The following is an 18,149-nucleotide window of genomic DNA, read 5'->3' on the forward strand; positions in this document are numbered from 1 at the left end:
TGGGTTAGCCATGTTGGCGCGTTTATTGCCCATTGAAAAACAATCGCCAAGCAGTGGACTAAACACATTTCAACCTCAAATTTTATAAGAAAAACTAAATATTATCTAAAAATTATATTATTACATTCATTTTCAAATTTTTTTAAAATTATTTATTCATAACACCATTGAACCCATTTCTTCTTGTTTTGCAAATTAGTTTTTGTACTAATTTCTTTCTTTGTCTCATTTAAACTATTATTATCTGTTAATGTTGTTGCTTAGGATTTTGGCAAGTTGTTTCATTTGACTATTTTGATTGTCAAATGAATTTGGATACATATGGTGTTAACAAAGCCAGCACAAAATGATTTTGTGATGCTTGGAGCAGTGTGATAAATTACCTAATATTAGGTACTTTAAAGAAATTTTATTAGAAGTTATTTTAAATTAACATGGGATTTGCATAAATCAATATTTTTGCAATGTTAATAAGTTTTATTTATTTGTGTGTTTTTTAAATAACAAAGATTTTATATGAAGTAATGCGTGATTATAATTTGTAATAAATTTAATCTATTTTAATAATTTTCTTTCATTATGTACATGATTACCTAGCTATTAATTATTGGTTTATCAATATTTTCAGTGGTAGTTCATAATCTACATTTGGCAATTTATCATGTATTCCTGCCTAATGTAAAAGTTCCTAATTTTTATCCCTCTGTAGTTAATACAGTCAAAAGTCATTAATCCGGACTCGTCGGGACTTCGGCGATTCCGGATTATAGATCATCAGTTTAAATCTGGTAAGATGGCATGCAGAAATTATAAAATTAAAAATATTAAACCATAATTTATGAAATAAAGAATAATTATGATCTAAAGGGTATCAAAATTTACAAAAAAAAAAAAAAAAAAAGCTTAATATTTATTTGCTTACTTTATTAAACATTTCTTTCAACGTAAGTTGTTTAAGTTGCTTCGTTTTATGTGATAATACTTTCTCTTTACTTTATCGGAAGCGAATTATAATGACGAGGAATTTGATTTAAATCATATCAAAGACGGAGTACATCGAGATGAAATACTACATTTAGTAAGGAATTATAAGCCAAATAAAATAAAAACATCTGCCCTGAAGATAAGGATAGTGCTGACAGATTACCTTTCAATTCATTGCACGGCGCGGCGTTTTGGCGTCCCTCCCCCCCGCGCCGCAGAGCAGCGTGAAATTGATAAACAGATTTCGGAATGGTTTTTGAAACGAAGGATATGCCTTTATCCATTTTTTTGCAGCAATTCCACTTTTGTTTAATGGACTTCTAAACATACTTTCGCTTTGTAGATCCTTTACATATTCGGAAATTCTATTTGACGTAATCGAAAGTTCAAGCTTACTTTTATAAAATTGCTCTAACAGTCTGCAAAAAATAATAAGCCTGATCCAATTCGAAGATCAAGGAACAACGCAATCTGCAACATTAACTGAATTAGATAATTTTAGCTTAGCTTATACCGTCCGTTATACATTAAACGCGCAAGCGTAAACGTATTACGCGCTTGTGCACACGCAAATTCGCAGCCGTAAAAGTCTTACGTGCATGCGTCAACGTGACGCATGCGCAGAAAGTTTGTAGCTTTGAGGTCCGTATTATAGTTCATTCCGGATTATGGGTGTCCGAATTAACGACTTTTGACTGTATGTTATTTCCTCTGCTCTTTCTTAGGAAAAAAAAAAAAAAAAAAAAAAACTGAAATACTTATTTTTTAGATATATCCAACTTCCAAGCATTCTTTAATTTTGTGGACATGCGAATTTTAATGCAGAGCTTTTCAATTTATCATGTGAATGCCCCAGGGCAGTCAGAAGGTGCTCCGAATTTACCTGAAAAGTAAGGAATACTTATATATATAGTGAACCCTTTCTAAGATGACCACTTACTACTTCAAACAATTTTCAATATTGTTTAGAGGTGATTGTGTTAGAGAAGTCAGATATGAGTGATGAAAGTTATCATTTAAGCAAAATAAATTTATCTAATTTAAAACTTTTGCTGTATATTAAGGAAAAATACTGAAGGGAAGTGTATGGGTTTATTAATAGCACATTTTAATAAAATTACATGTTTGTCATAAAACATCATGCTGCAACCCCCTCCCCTTAATAAAAGGAGAAATTGATTTATTTTGTATTTAAGGTTATAAATGAATAATAGTGAATTATGAGGAGATTAAAATAAGGAGAATAGAAAGAAAATGATATTTGTCAAGTATATTAAAGAAAAAAGAAAAACTTGCAGAATTTTCTGGTCACATTTGCTGAGTGAATTCTTCTTAATATTTTAAATTTTTAATTGTAAAACAGTGGGAAATTGAATCAGAAAAAGGCTTCAGTGATTCACTAGCATCAGTAAACATTTTAACATTATTAAAACTACCAACTGGAAAATTCTGGAGAGTGGAATGGGAAAGGGTTCAGAGAAATGGCATAACCCACCTCTTGTTTGTCGAGCTAATGGAAGAAGTAATGAATAATATTTTAAAATGCAGAGAATAGATCTTATTGCCAAGCTTCCTATAAAAAATTATAAATTTTGTTTAGAAATTTCAAAAACATTCACCATCTATGTATGATCTATGCTTGATTTTTCCTCTGGTTAATCACTTCTTTTCTAAAACAATTTGAACTTCGTAAATAAACTGTCTTAATTTTTCCTATTATGTAAACGTAATTATTTTTAACTTGCTACACAAAATTTAGATCTTATAAAAATTTACTCCAGTTATTCAGGAATAAATATCAAGGATCATCATCTAGGATATTTTGGATTTATATACTATTTCACTGTAAGTTTAGATTTACTGACATTTTTTAAGCATCTCAGTTATAATGAATTTATTGTAAATAGTATTTTTTTTTTTTCATCTAAAGCATCGATATCTTGCATAATCGATGTTGTTTGTTTTCTTTTTGGCACTTTGCACAGTTGAGTCTTTCAATGTCATTGATTAAGTGCAGCATTGCCCAACCATAGCCCATAGAAGCTTTGAGGTGGATCATAAGAAAAGGTATAGTTTGAGCATTCATAGTATGAACTAAGGGATTCACGATAGAAACATATTTAATAAAATTATTTAATAATACTAAATAAATAAATGCCATAGAAAAGTCTAGAAACTCATGGTGAGAAGATGCATAAATTCTCCAGAACTTTTGCCAGTTTAATGGGGGGGGGATTTGTTTAGAGTAGACTGAAGGACTTATATTATCACAAAGTTGTTATTTCATTTATCACCAAATTGTTGTTTCATTTATGGTAACCTGAGTTGTTGATGAAGAATAAAGATAGCAAAATTTAGCTTACCTATTGTGCACTCAGCAGCGCAATTGAGTGTGCAAAACTTAATTGATGTTATGAGGGATATATCCATTAATAATAGGATGCAGATTTAAACACTGATAAGTATTTATTCTGCTGTTCCTGGTAAGTTGACTGTTCCAACTTTGTTTCCTTTCAGATTGAAAATCCGTCAACAGCCAATAGGAAGTCTTTAAAATTCTCTGGTATGGTTTTGGTTGTGTTTGTTAAAAATCCTAGATGTTCTTGTGATACTCCCTTCGTTTTCTTTTCTGATCATCTTGGCTCTTCTTTGAATACAATTTTGTGTTTTTCTTCAGTTTTTTTCGCCATTTTCTGCGTTTGCAACCATTAGATGGACAGAAATTTCAGTATTTTCATTTGCTGATAGTTCTTTGACAAATTTTACACTTCTACTGATGATTATACGGTTTTCACCTGTGTAGATTCTGTACTCCTTTGATCGAAACCTACAAAAATGCCTTCATTCGCTTTCTGGTCTAATTTTTTACGGTTTTCCTTACATACATATGCATAAGCTGTGCAACCAAATTGTTTCATATGAGCTAGATTAGGTTTTCTTCTGCTCCTTAATTCATAGAGAGTCTTATGACAAGCTCTGGTTGGAAGGCGGTTCTATTTGTAATTTGTTGTGTTGACAGCTTCACCCCAAAAATTGTATGAAAGTCGGCCTTGGGACAGCAGGCACCTGATCATCTCAGTTTTTATTTTTTTTTTCTTTTGCTCACACCGTTCTGAGGAGGTGAAAAGGGAACAGTTAGTTGATGTTTGTTGCCATTATCTGATAGAAATTCATCCATTTCCTTGCTGGTATATTCACCGCCATTATCGGTACGAAGAGTCTGAATTGTTCTTCCAAATTTATTTCTTGTCATACCGACAAAGTCCTTTAATTTGCTAAGAACTTCATTCTTTTTAGTGAGCAGATAGATGACAGTATATCTAGTAAAGGCATCAATAAATGATACGAAATAAAGTTTTCCACCAATACTTGGAGTAGTCATAGGCCCACAAATGCCACTATGAATAAGCTCCAGTGGTTTTTCTTGTGCGAACACTAGCAGCTTTTGGATAAGGAATTTGCTGCATTTTATTCTTTATGCATTCCAAACAGTTTTCATTATAAGTGCAATAATCTAATTTTATTCCTTCTGCTAGGTTTTCTCTTACTAATTGTCTGATTGCATCATAACTTCAGTGAGCTAACCTTGAATGCCATGTTTGTATATAGTTTTTATTTCTACATTCAATAACAAAATTAGCGTTTTCTGGAATTTTTATTAAAACAATTTTATATAAACTATTGTCATCAGAATATGCGTGCATAATTCTTTGGCTATCCTTTTTGATGTGACACTTTTCTTTTTCAAAAGTAACAGAATATCCCTTACTAGCAATTTGCTTAATAGAAATTAAGTTGCTCTTTAAATCAGGAACATAATAAACATCATTCAGTCAAATTTTCTGTAATATACATTATCTTCTAAATCAAGGTCAACCCGGCGAGTATAAAATTTTTTCATCTGCTAAAATGGTTTTTGCTTGAGAATCCTCATATATCAGTTCTTTTAACAAACTTTTATCTAATATTAGATGACTGCTTGTGCCGGAAACGAGGCACAAAATCTTTTTATTTATATTTTGTTCTGAGCTATATAATGGAGTAATTATTAAACCCTTTTCATAAACAATTCTTTGGGTTGGTGCCGATTCACAGCTTTCTTTGTCTGCGTTCATACAATGTCGGTTCGATTGTCCGACATGTTTGGTCACGCGATTTTCTGATTTTGAGTTGTCAGGACAAGAACTGTTATTTTTGTTTTGCAATTTATAACAACACTCATGAGTATGACCAGTGCATTTACAAAAGATACAAAATTTCTTTTCTGTATTATTATCATAATTTCTTGCATTTATTGCGGTTGAAGAATTAGAACTTCGATCTGCTTGTTGTTCTAGTCTTCTAGTGCAGTGGTGCGCAAACTAGGGGTCGCCAGAAGTTTTTTGGGGGTCGCCAAATTTTTATGAAATGCATTATGCCTGCATGCTGCATACCATACAGTGTACATATAAAGAGTGAAGCGCTGTCACTCACTGTTTAATTGCATTTTCATGCTGTCCGCTCTTTCTTTGACCGTAATGCGTAATGTATGTAAAGTGTGAAGACGCAAGTTTTTCACTCCGGTAGATAGCGCCCTCTTCGCGATAATTTGCCAGTTTTACTGTAAAGCGCCTATTTGATTAGACATTAACCTCAGGGAAAGGGGAAAAATTCGCTTCCGTGATCAGCCAATCAGATGGCGAGGTACGCAGTGTATCTGATAGTCAGAGTGAAGACGTGAAGTGTTCGCATGAAGTTGTAGCATGTAGCTGTTGGCCTGCAATTTTTTTAGTTTATCCTCAAGTTTTATCGTGTGACGTTGTGTAATTATGATTTTTTATATTTTTATCGGGCTTTGCTACTCTTTGTTATTAGGTATGTGCTATCATTAGAGAAAGATCTCTGTTAATATTATTGAATTTCTCGAAAAAAAATGATAAAATTTTATATATTATTTGTTATGTGTCATTTGCCCGATATGTGTCATTTGCAACGAAAAATTAGCAAATGAGAGCATGAAACCAGCTAAATTAAAAAGGCACCTGGAAATTAAACATAAAGAACTTCAAAATAAACATGCCGATTTTTTTCAAAGACGAGCTGAAAATCTGAAAATTCAAAGTGCACATTTAAAGAAATTTACAACAATACCTCAGAAAGCATTACGAGCTTCTTTAGAAGTTTCTTATCTAATAGGAAAAACAATGAAACCCCATACAATTGGAGAATCCCTTATCCTTCCAGCAGCAACTAAGATGACATCAATTATGCATGGCAATAAATATGGAAATGAACTAAAAACAATACCATTATCAAGAGATACCGTGTTTCGGCGAATTTCCGAAATGTCACGAAATAACGACTCAGAAGTCATAAAACGCATGCAAAATTCATCTGTATTTGATTTACAACTGGACGAGACTACCGATATTACTAAAATGTCATGTCACAACTAATTATTTACGTTATTTTATAATTTATTTTTAATGAAGATATAACAGAAACGTTTTTATGTTGCAAAAGTTTGGAAGGGAAAAACAACTGGAGAAAAATATTCGAAGTAATAAATGAATATTTTGAAACAAAGTCCCTTACCTGGGCAAACTGTTTTGCGGTTTGCACTGATGGTGCTGCAGCATTAACAAGTTCGAATAAAGGGCTCAGAGGCTTAATTCAGAAGGTGGCGCCTCATATGGTATTTAATCACTGTATGATTCATCGGCAAGCTCTTGTTGCAAAAGATATGGATGAAGAGTTGCACAACATATAATAAGACGGTGTTAGTTCAATTAAGTACATTAAATGCAACAGCCACAACAGCCATCTCTTTTCAATACTTTGCAATGAGATGAGCTCAACGTATGAGAGATTACTGTTACACACTGAAGTCAGATGGCTTTCACGTGAGAAAATACTATGACGGATATTTGAGAAATGAAGTGTATATGTTTTTAATCGAAAAGAAACATAGATTGGCAAGTTATTATATCAATGAAGTTTGGCTAGGGAAGCTGAGCTATTTAGTTGATATTTTCGAAAAACTTAACGACTTAAATTTGAGCTTGCAGGGTGAGAATTCAACTATCATAACTTAAGCCAGTAAAATTCAAGCTTTTAAGAATAAGCTTAGTCTCTGGCAAACTGAACTGAATAAAAACAACACCGACATGTTCCCTTGCTTTAACGATTTTATCAGGGAAAATAATATAGATATATTTACATTTAAAAACATCGTTTCTAATCACATTGAAAAGTTAAAGGAAAATTTTTCGAGAAGATTCGAGGATTTTCCTGAAAACGATCTTGGTTGGATTCGTGATCCATTTTCCTTTGACATATGCAGTTCAACTCTTCAAATTAGTGAGAAAGAGCAATTGATAGATCTAATTAGTGATTATACTCTTCGAAATCAATTTAAAACTCAGCCTTGCCAAAAATGTTGGCTATCCGTGGAAAAACAATATCCCGTTTCATGCAAGAATGCCATCAGAGTGTTAATACAATTTGCATCAACGTATTTATGTGAAACTGGATTTAGGAAACTAGTTTCAATAAAAACTAAATACCGCTCGCGTTTAAACCCTGAAGATGATATGCGAATTGCAATTAGCAACATACATCCAAACATCGATGAGATAATTAGAAACTTGCAGCCACATACGTCTCATTAAAGGGCAATTTACTGATTTTTGTGTTATACAAAAAGTATTTTCTTAAAATTATAAATAAAATTAATATGAGTCAGATATGATGATGTTTTTATTCGAAACGAAAGAAATGCGCGAAATATACATCGTATTTGTGAACATTTATCTCTAGGGGTCGCCAAAAATTTCTCTCTACAAAAGGGGTCGCAGTCGAAAACGTTTGCGCACCACTGTTCTAGTGTGCTCGTCAGTGAGTTTCATTTTGACAAGATCTATAGTTATAAGAGTTTCCTCTCTAGCTTCAATTTCAGTTATAAAATTATTGTATGATTCGAGAATCGGAACTAACAAAAGTGCGGCTACATGCTGATCCAGAATGTTCTCACCAATAGCTTTCAGTCTTTTGACTAAGTCCATCATATGAGTGATGTGTGCAATCATATCTTATTGTTCTTCCATTTTTACTGAATATAATTTTCTCAGAAGGTATAATTTGTTGCTCAAATTGGAGCGCTAGTGAACTGATTTTAATTTCTGCCATGTACCGGCGGTAGTCGTTTTATCTCTAACAGGAATAATCTGAGAGTCATCAATGCATATATTTATTATAGCTCGTGCTTGTTTATCCCTCTTTAAAAATTCATCATCAGGTTTAGGTGGTGGGGGAGAATAAAGATTATCTAACCCATCACGCATTAAAAGCATTTGAATCTTGAGTTTCCAAGTAGCGTAATTTTCGGAATTCAGTTTCGTTATTTGCATACAATCTTTAAAACTTGACTGAGCCATTATTAATTCTTACTTAGCAGTTTCAGAAAGTTTATATATTATCTGCTCAATTTAAATTTTAGTTTCGGGACGTAAAATGATATTAGTCTTAATAATCAATGAAGAATAAAGATAGCAAATTCAGCTTACCTTTTGTGCACTCACAGCAACACAGTTGAGTCTCTGAAATATAATTGATGTTATTAGGGATATATCCATTAATAATGGGATGCAGATTTAAACACTAATAACATATTTATTTACTGCAACTAAAATAATATAAGTGACAAATAACATTAACACACAGTATACACATAAAAAATTTTTCTTATGATGCAAATCTCGCAGGCAGATTTTATTGATGATAACACACTGTACAAACATAAAAAATGTTAAATATTAGTTCTAAGAATTGTTTACGTTGGAGGCATAGACATTTTAATATCATTTAATTTTTTTCAAATAGGTCTTTCGCTTTCCTTCTGCACATAAGTTCTGTGAGATAACTTTCCAGATGATGTCATGCCCTTCCTCTGTGTTTCTCATTTTGTCATTAGGTCTTATTATTTTTTGTATGTGCATTCCAGTTTTGGGATCGACAAACTTAAATTTATGGTTAACTGTGAAATGTTTGAAACTTTCCTCTTCCAGTTTTTCAGTGCCTAAGAAATTTATTCATATCGAGTTATTAAAAAACACTGTGTGAAAGCTACAATAGGTAATATTGTCAATTGGAAAAGAAAAAAGGTCAAAATTTTGCTTCATGTGGAAAAATTGTTTCAAATATGTATCCAAGGAAAAAAAGGAATGTTTCAAATGTTGCAGAGGTAAGATATTAAATATTAAAAGAAAATCTGCCAAGTGCAGTTGCAAAATCCTTAAAATGCTCAGTATAAACTTTAAACAAAGCAGTTAATGCTGATTTAAATCTTAAAAAGGCAAAAAAACATAATATGCATGTCTTATCTCCACGACACATCGCCGAACACAGAATGATGTGCAGAATTCTTTGTGAAAAACATTTATTTAGGCAAAAACGGAAAACTTTTCTCACAATAAATGATTCTGTGGTGCATTTAAATTACTGCAATAAAAACATTTTGATTTCTTATCATCAAAGAGAAGAAAAAATCTTAGAACTTGGTTCAAAGAATCCAAAGAAAGTTTTCAAAGGGATTTGTGATTGTTGCTGATTTTTCATATAATGGCAAATCATAAATAAAAAGAGTATAGAAATATATTAAGATCAACTTCACACATTATCAGGAACATATTTTATGCATAATTTGGAAAGCTGTTCTGGAGGAATGGGATAAAATACCTTTTCCGATACCACAAAAGGCCTTTGTCTTGGAAATTGCATTCTAGAAAGATAGGGAAGAATAATGGTTACCAAAAAGAACATTTAAAACACAAAAATTTTAGGTAAAACATTTCTCTAAATACAATGAATATTGTCTAAAAAGTATGTGAACAGTCTCTGTATTTCATTCACTTCATGAAAAAGTATCTTTACATATATTAGAACTCCTTCTCCTTTTTCATAAATTCATTCATTTTTCTGTAAACTTATCCAGTAATTTATGTATTTTTTAAAAATAGTATCCACCCCATGCAAAATAACAGCTATACTGCTAGGGGGGAGGAAAAATGCTTAAAACTCATTTTTCTTTCTTTTCTTTTTTAAAGTTTTATATATCCCACAATGGATCAACTAGCTGAGACTTTAATTCCTGTAATGAAATTTTATGGGTAAGTTTATATTTTTATCATGTCTTTTTTCTGTCCCACCTCGAATATTTTTAAAACTATCAATTTATTGTTAGTATTGGTACAGAAAAATTTATGAATATTTTCATATATTGAATTCTTTGATATTTTTTATTAAGCTCATTTAAATTTTTATTTTTCAGCTTAAAACACTTTGTTGGATTGGGTGTTGGAGCTGGTGCTAATATTCTTGCTCGATTTGCGGTATACGGAGGTTTTTAGTTACTTTAAAAAAATGTTTCGATTATTCATTAAATAATTTGCAAAGTATACATTTTAGTACCATAAGTAGAAATTAGTAGAAATTTGAAATATATCCAGTAGACAATAAATTTTAATATGTTTTTTATTCATGCCTAACAGATATTGACAAAATGATTTTAACAATTTATATTCTAGTTCTTCCTATATGTAGACTGTATTTTTCTTCTAAAATTGTAACTACTAAATTATCCAATGTACATTGTTTCAGCATTGTTAGTCTTTTTAACATGTATTTAGAGTTTCTTTGTCAAATTTACCCAACAATTTCCTTTAAATCTCTTCTGTGGTTGACTAAATAAATTTTCTGTATCTATAAAAATCATGGTTAATGATTTGAATTCTAATTCCTCATTTTCCCCTGACTTCAAAATGTTTTGTTTGAAATTAGTTTCTTCATTTTTTTTTTATCTTAATCATGAAAATAATGCTAGATATTTTCTTTTTTCCCCCATTTTAAATGGCATTCTGTATTATTTTCTGCAAGTATTTTCATTGTTTGATTACTTTTCCTATAAGATTTGTGATTCATTTGTTTAAGTGTCAGAAAGAACAAGTTTTTGAAGTGAATACATTTAGTTATTTATTTCTTAGATGGTGCCATATAAATGCTATTTTTAAATTCAAAAGTGCAATAAAATGGCAGGAAAAAGAAGTGATTAAAACAACAATCAGTTTTAGTGTCACCATCTAAAAATAAATAAATAACTTTAAGTGGTGAATAGCATACTACACGGTTACCAAATTATTATTTGGGTAGTTCTCGTGTTTGTTGTATCTCTCGTAGCCTTTCTTGTATAATGTAATATTTCTTAAATGACTCTTATATGTTATGCAGGGTTATCAAAAAATATAAACTTGATTTTTTATTGCCAAATTAAGCTTTATCATAAGTTGGTCTTCTTAGCCATTGTACTGAAATAGTTGGACAGGGCTTGATGATCTCAATATTCACAGAAGCTTCGCTTTAAGTAATTTTGCAGTATACCATAACCAGCCAGTTTGCATGAAAATAGCAATCATGCAACAAAAAGCTAAGTGTGTGTTGTGATACACAGAATTTAAATCTTGAAATTGTTCTATATAACTTTTTGCCCAGTTTTTATGAGGCATGGTGACCTGTTGCAAAACTATGACTTGTTGCCATTGCTGTTAATAATCTAGTAATGAGCCAGCATAGTTGGATGAATAGAACAATGCTTTAATTTCTGCAGGGTAATCAACAGAGCTTATGCTGAAGAATCAGAAGACACATGTAGTTAGAATTAAATCTTAAAATAAAATTGAAATAGTTTGTACTTTTAAAATTGATATCCAGATGTAATATCCCATTTTGCGATAGAAACTTTTATTTTAATCTTCCATACATCTGGATACTAATTCTGAAAAATACAGCAACCTTGTGAGAAAAGGAGGGGAAACTTTATCCAAGTCCTTCACTTAGGACTCCAGATGAAGATAATGATAAAAGATGGGCCATTTGTGAAAGGCCTGGCCTCAGTGATATTTGAACATGTAAACCTATTTTATTTATATTTTAATTTTAAAAGAGCATTTACTAAAATGTACTAATTACATGACAGAAATGTTGAACTTTCATTTTGCAGTAAAAATTGTTTAAATGGTTTATTTTTTTAGGGGGGATGTAATAAAGCTTCTTAATGTTAGGTTTATATGAGTGACCCAGCATTTGCCGTGCATTATAAATTAACTTCAGATTTTTTTCTCAGTTGGCACACCCAGATTGTGTGGATGGATTGTTTCTCATAAATCCTACTTGTACAGTATCTAGCTGGACTGAATGGGGCTATCAAAAGTTAAATGCTATGCATTTACGTTCAGCTGGAATGACTGCCTCAACACTGGATTATTTAATGTGGCATCATTTTGGACGGGTATTAATAATTTGTTTTTTACTAGTTGGTGATGTTTATAAAAGTGTCATAAAAGTTCATTTCAGTTTTTATCCTTATAGCAAATAGAAGAAAGAAGCCATGATCTGATCCAAGTATATCGACAATATTTTAGTACTTCAGTCAATGCATATAATCTCTCTCTGTTTATTGATTCATTTATAAAGTAAGTCTTTTGGCTTTGGCACTATTTGTTTGTTATATTTTCTGTATACTTGTCAGTTTAAAATTTTCCTTTTTAAATATATTTAAAATTTTGTTTATTTGTTATGTACTCTTTTTTAAACCTTTCCTTTTTCTCTTACTAATCTGTAGAATTCAAATTCTTCTTATGTTTGTGAATTTTCTACTGTATGATTTCACTTTAGATTTTGCTATTTGAATATTTTAATAAGAAATATTCCTCACATTTTAAGGAGAAATTTCACAGTGTCCTTACAATCCTTAAATGCCCTTAAGTTTTTTCAGAAATGACTTTTTATTCTTAAAAGTCATTAATTTTGACAATTTTACTAATCCAACGTTTTGATCTGTTTTTTACAACTGCCGTTTTGAGTGTGAATTCACATTTTAGATTTTTTTTGATAATTTATTGACAAATATGTATTTGATTGGTTGCCATTTGAATACATTCCTACTTCTAATATGATCTCTATATATATTTTTAGAAATTTATATATTTAGATATATATTTAGAATTTACTTCTAATATATTTAGGAATTTTTTTCTTTTTCTTCATGAAGAATTCATAAAACATTACCTCAAAAACAACTTTTCCCATGTGAGGATATGATTTTTTTTTTTATTTTATTTTTATTTTTTTATTTATTTATTTATTTTTTTTTTGTGTGTGTTTGTGTGTGTGTGTGTGTGTGTGTGTGTTAAATCTAACAACTGATCAACATAAGGCAATTTTAAATAATTTGCATACAAAATTTTGATTTATAATTTTTGAATTTTTCAACATTTTTTTGTGTGTGTTGTACTAACATAATAACATTGATAAATATCATTAAAATAATGATAATATGTTGAAATTAGAAGTATGAAATATTTTTATTGTCTTCTGCCATATTTTTAAAGTGATATTACTTTCCATTTTAGTGATTTATTAATATTTGGATTCTGAAAATAAACAGTAATAATAAATGTAATAAAAGCACAGGTTCTGAAACACTTAGCAAAAACAAAAAAGTTACTGCAATTATCTTAAAATTAAATTTATTTTTCTTTTATATTTTTTCATAATAGTCTTTGGTACTTATGTATTAATGCAACCACCATAGTAGAAGTCGCCAAATTTTCCGAATATGCCAAAAGTGGCATAACTGTTTTCCAGCAAACCATGCTCAGAGTTGCCAACTCTCCCGATTTAGGCGGGAGACTCCAGATTTTAGACCGCTCTCCCGCCAACCCGATTTACAATATATTTCTCCCGACTTTTTCTTATTCTTAATATTTCTCACGATTTTTATGGAACTTGGCTTAATACTTCGTTTTATGAACAAAAAAAAAAGGGATTTTGGACGTCTGAAAGCAACTGAATTTTCTTTAGATTATATCTAAAATGAAACCTTGCGAATCAGATGAGAATTTCTGCTTTGTGATTGACAGCATACGTATCCAGAAACGTCGTTCTCCAATGGGCATCGAGCTCCACTGCGTGTCATCTGGCATATATTAGCCAATGAGCACAAAGCAAGCTCAAGGCCGTTGGCCGTTCTTTGGATGTTCTTTCGCTATTTCGTTCATCTTGTCCTGAGTTGTGTGAGTACACGTGCCTTTAGGAAATAGTTTTAGAAATTATCGTCTTTTGATATGTCTGCGAGAAAGGTGAAATACTCGTGCACGTTTCAAAAATCGTACATAGTTGACTTTCCTTCCATTATTTCTTCAAGGAAATGTAATAAATTTGCGATGTGTACCATCTGTCGTTACGATTTTTCGATTTCGCTTGGTGGAAGGGCAGATGTTCTCAAACATGTGCGTACACAAAAACACAAGGACAACATGAGTTGTTTTGAAAAAACAAAAAATTAAATTTTTCTTCGGAAACAAAAGACCAAAAAGTGATTAATGCAGAATGTCTGTTCTCTGCCTTTTTACTGGAGCACAACCTGCCACTGAATGCATCGGATCACGCTGCAGCTTTATTTAGAAAAATGTTTCCTGATAGTGAAATCGCTAAGAAATACTCAAGTGCAAGGACCAAAACAGGTGCAATTGTTAAAGAAATGGGTTTGAAAAATAAATCTTTAGTTATTGATTGCATTAAAACAGCTCCGTTCTGCCTCTCTACGGATGGAAGCAATAATACCAATTCAAAACTGTATCCAATTGTTGTTTCTTTTTTTAATCCAGAGTCTTCAGAAATTGAGTGCAGTTTACTTTCTGACCCCACTTTAGAAGGACATTCGGCAGGCTTTAATATAGCACAGCTAATTATTAAAACTTTAAAATAAAATGCAGTCCCTCTGGATAATTGCTTAGCGCTTGGTGCCGATAATGCACGAGTAATGGTAGGCTTGAAGACTGGTGTTGCAGGCATCTTAAGAAAGGCAAATTCAGATTTGCAGATTATGAGGTGCACCTGTCGCCTCTTAAATTTAGCAGCTGAAAAAGGGGCAGCTTCTTTACCATTAAATGTGGATGAACACATTGTTGATATTTATTATTATCTTGAAAGGAGTTCTAAAAGAAAGGAAAAATTGAAACAGTTCCAACAGCTGCATAATACTGAAATGAGAAAAATTTTGATTTTTTGTAATTTCTGCATCATTCAGCAATTCAACTGGCAGTTCTCAAAATAATACTGCAAAATATAAGCGTAAAGCTGATACAAATTTCTCTCAAAATAATAAAAAAAAAAAATTGCTCAACACACGAAACATTTTCCGATTACTGTAAGTTTATCTTGTGAAGAACGAATATTTATGTTTTTTTTCTTCGGACCTTAACAAAGCTTTTTGCTTTTTTTTTTACAATTCATTTTGCCATCATTCGATGTTCTGAACACAATTCTACAAAGCAGAATTCCATTAATTCATGTTTTGCAATCAATGATTTATGATCTGTTTAAAGACATTTTATCAAAGTTTGTAAAACCAGTCTGTGTTTTGTCTTGTAATTCTATATATGATGTGATTTATGGTGAAACAGAAAATGAGAAGGAAGATGAAGATTTGGTAATAGGAGCTGCAGCTACAAAAGTAGTGAAAGAACTTAAGACAAAAATAAGTTTTATCTTCATGTTAGAAATTACTTCTGTCAAGTATGTGATTACACACTACATAAATTTCCAGTCAACGATGAAGTGATTTTGCATGCTAAAGTTGCTGATGTTTCTGCTCTAGCAAATGCATCTTTTTTTGATATAAGGTACTTTTTGAACAGATTTCCTGTGTTACTTCGTTTAGTCATGAAAGATGATGATATTGATGTTGCTACTGATATACTGCAGTCGCAATTTTGCAGTTTACAATTAGAAAACTTGGATGAAGTTATAAAATCAGCTAGGATTGACACCCAGTGGAGGTTAATTGGAAAATTGAAAGGTGCTGATGGAATTTTAAAATATAGTGAACTCTCTAGAATTATGTTGGCCATCTTGACAGTTCCCCATAGTAATGCAGAGTGTGAGAGGATTTTCAGTGTTGTTGCGAAAACGAGGACTAAATTTAGATCTAATATTAGTGATGACACATTAGAAAAACTTTTATTAGCGAAAGCAGGCCTACGTGGCAATTGCTATGAACAAAATTATGAAGTTTCTTTCTTAACGAGAGCAAAATCTGCCACTGTCCATAACATTTGTATGAAAACTGATTAAAGTGCCTTTTTTTTTTTTTTTTTTTTTTAAACGATGAAAGTAATAAAAATGTTTTTTATGTCTAAGGTATTTTTGTTTTGCTTGCATTTAAGACTTAGTAACTATTTAAAGTTAATTCATTATTAAAAACTATATTTTTATCATTTAAAAAGTCTTTTTAACATTGTGAAAAATCTCCTGATTTCTTAAAAAAATCTCCTGATTTTTGAGTGTCATAGGTTGGCAAGTATGCATGCTCATAACAGTCTTTCAGTCAAGCAATACCGGCATTTTTGAATGTGTTTGTTTTCATTGTATTCCAAGTTCCAACGGTTTTTATAAACAAATCGTGATATTTTTTGCTGTAAACTTAGTTGCCAAGGGTTGGAGGAAGCTGAGTCTTCACAATTCTCTGATTTTCTTGTAAGCGAAAACAGATTGCTATTTTGGGAGAACAATAGCACAGAAAAATTTCGGAAATATTTAAAGGAAAAATGTAAATGTTTTATTTTTAACATATCAAGCAATCTGTATTTAATAATTCAAATTTGTATTTAAATTGTTGAAGTATATTTTCTTTTCATATGTTGATAATGTTTAACAACTTACGATAAATATTGTTAGTTTAAGAACCTTTCTAAAAAAAATGTCACAAAAACCACCAGTTTGTACCTTTCATCTGTTAATAAGTAGCTTTTATCTTTTCATGTGTAAAAAATTGCCAGATTGCACCATGGTGGTTCTGTTAATATGTAAGAAAAAATTTTTCCCATGTAATAGTTTCATAATATTCAAATGTGTATAGTTTTTCTCTGTAAAATTAATTTTGCACTTTTCTTTCCTGAATTCACCCCCTCTCTTTTCCAGAGTTGGTTAGTTTTTTTTTTTTTTTTTTTTTTTTTTTAGTTTTTATTTTAGACTTTGCATCTCAGAAAGTGTATAAGGATTTCAAAGCAACATTTATAAACCTGTTATTCCGGATTTCAGAAAAATGTGACAAAATAAATGTCTATGTTATTAACACATAATGGGCATGTGTTACAGGAATTTAGCGATGAATTTCTTATTTTTTGGAGAATGTTTTGAAGGATGGTGAAAATGAAGTTATTTGTATTTTTTTATTTTTGATCCTAGAAGGCTTTCTCTTAATAGGTTTGTTTATCTTTCCTTTATTTTCACTTTACACTGTGCATAAGTATATAAGTATGGAAAATTGTAAAAATTTTTCTAATCTTGTCACTTGACAGTTATTTATGGAAAAGAATTTTTCTGTTACTAGAGAAATTAAAAATTGAAAATTTAAAAGATTTTTCTTATATGTATGAGTGTACCATATTACTAGAGAAATTAAAAATTGAAAATTTAAAAGATTTTTCTTATATGTATGAGTGTACCATAGGTCTTGGCACTTTGCATTTTGCTGCTTGGTGAAATCTCAAAGTCCTAAATTTTTAAAATTTTCACTCCAAAATTCTTCTTAATATATGCAGTGTGTTAAAGAGTGTATTAAATTATGTTTAATAATAATGCATCCTACTTTCAAATCTATTTGGTACTTTCTGATTATTCAGACCCCTAGTTTCAACATCTTGTAAAATTACCATTTATCACAAAAGTTCAGGCATCGATAAGTGCTTAAATTTATTCAATTCACTTTTGTTAATATGTCAATTTTTTTTTTCTTTGATGTCCTTAAAAGACTTAATTTTCATGCGCAGAAATATGTACAAACATTGATTTCAGTGTTCTAAGCTATCTCTAGTTGTTTATCTTCTTAGTAAGATTCATGCAAAGTTGGAATAACGTTTAAAGTTTTCTGTGTTCATCTGACCCTATTATTTAAGATTTCTGTCGACTCATAGTACACAGCAATATGAACACTTAGGTGAAATATGAATGTATCTTGTATGTATGTATAATTTTTTTTTAATTTTGGTTCAGCTGCCATATCTAGATTATATAGTAAAATCTATTTCTTAGCACATAAGTCTGAAATTTATATTTAGTTTTAACTTATA

At 30.8% G+C, this 18,149-nt stretch overlaps 1 protein-coding gene across 5 annotated transcripts in view; it reads left to right on the forward strand.

Moving 5' to 3' along the window:
* The window catches only part of LOC118191723 (protein NDRG3-like), a 68,364-nt gene that overhangs the window by 24,032 nt on the left and 26,183 nt on the right, over positions 1–18,149 (forward strand). For 4 of the 5 annotated variants that reach the window (XR_015039389.1, XM_035362568.2, XM_035362559.2 and 1 more), the window contains exons 4-8: positions 1,754–1,874; positions 10,068–10,130; positions 10,292–10,352; positions 12,140–12,304; positions 12,385–12,488. Coding sequence is in view for 4 of the 5 variants with exons in the window: in XM_035362568.2 (XP_035218459.1) it covers positions 1,754–1,874; positions 10,068–10,130; positions 10,292–10,352; positions 12,140–12,304; positions 12,385–12,488 (514 nt within the window). In the remaining variant the exon portion in view is untranslated. The remainder of the gene's footprint in view (positions 1–1,753; positions 1,875–10,067; positions 10,131–10,291; positions 10,353–12,139; positions 12,305–12,384; positions 12,489–18,149) is intronic. The other variant, XM_035362592.2, reaches the window with a different exon arrangement.

The sequence above is a fragment of the Stegodyphus dumicola genome, chromosome 2 (genome assembly GCF_044657685.1).
Source record: "Stegodyphus dumicola isolate Sdum_Otavi_A_Nest chromosome 2, ASM4465768v1".
In the NCBI taxonomy this organism is placed as follows: Eukaryota; Metazoa; Arthropoda; class Arachnida; order Araneae; family Eresidae; genus Stegodyphus; species Stegodyphus dumicola.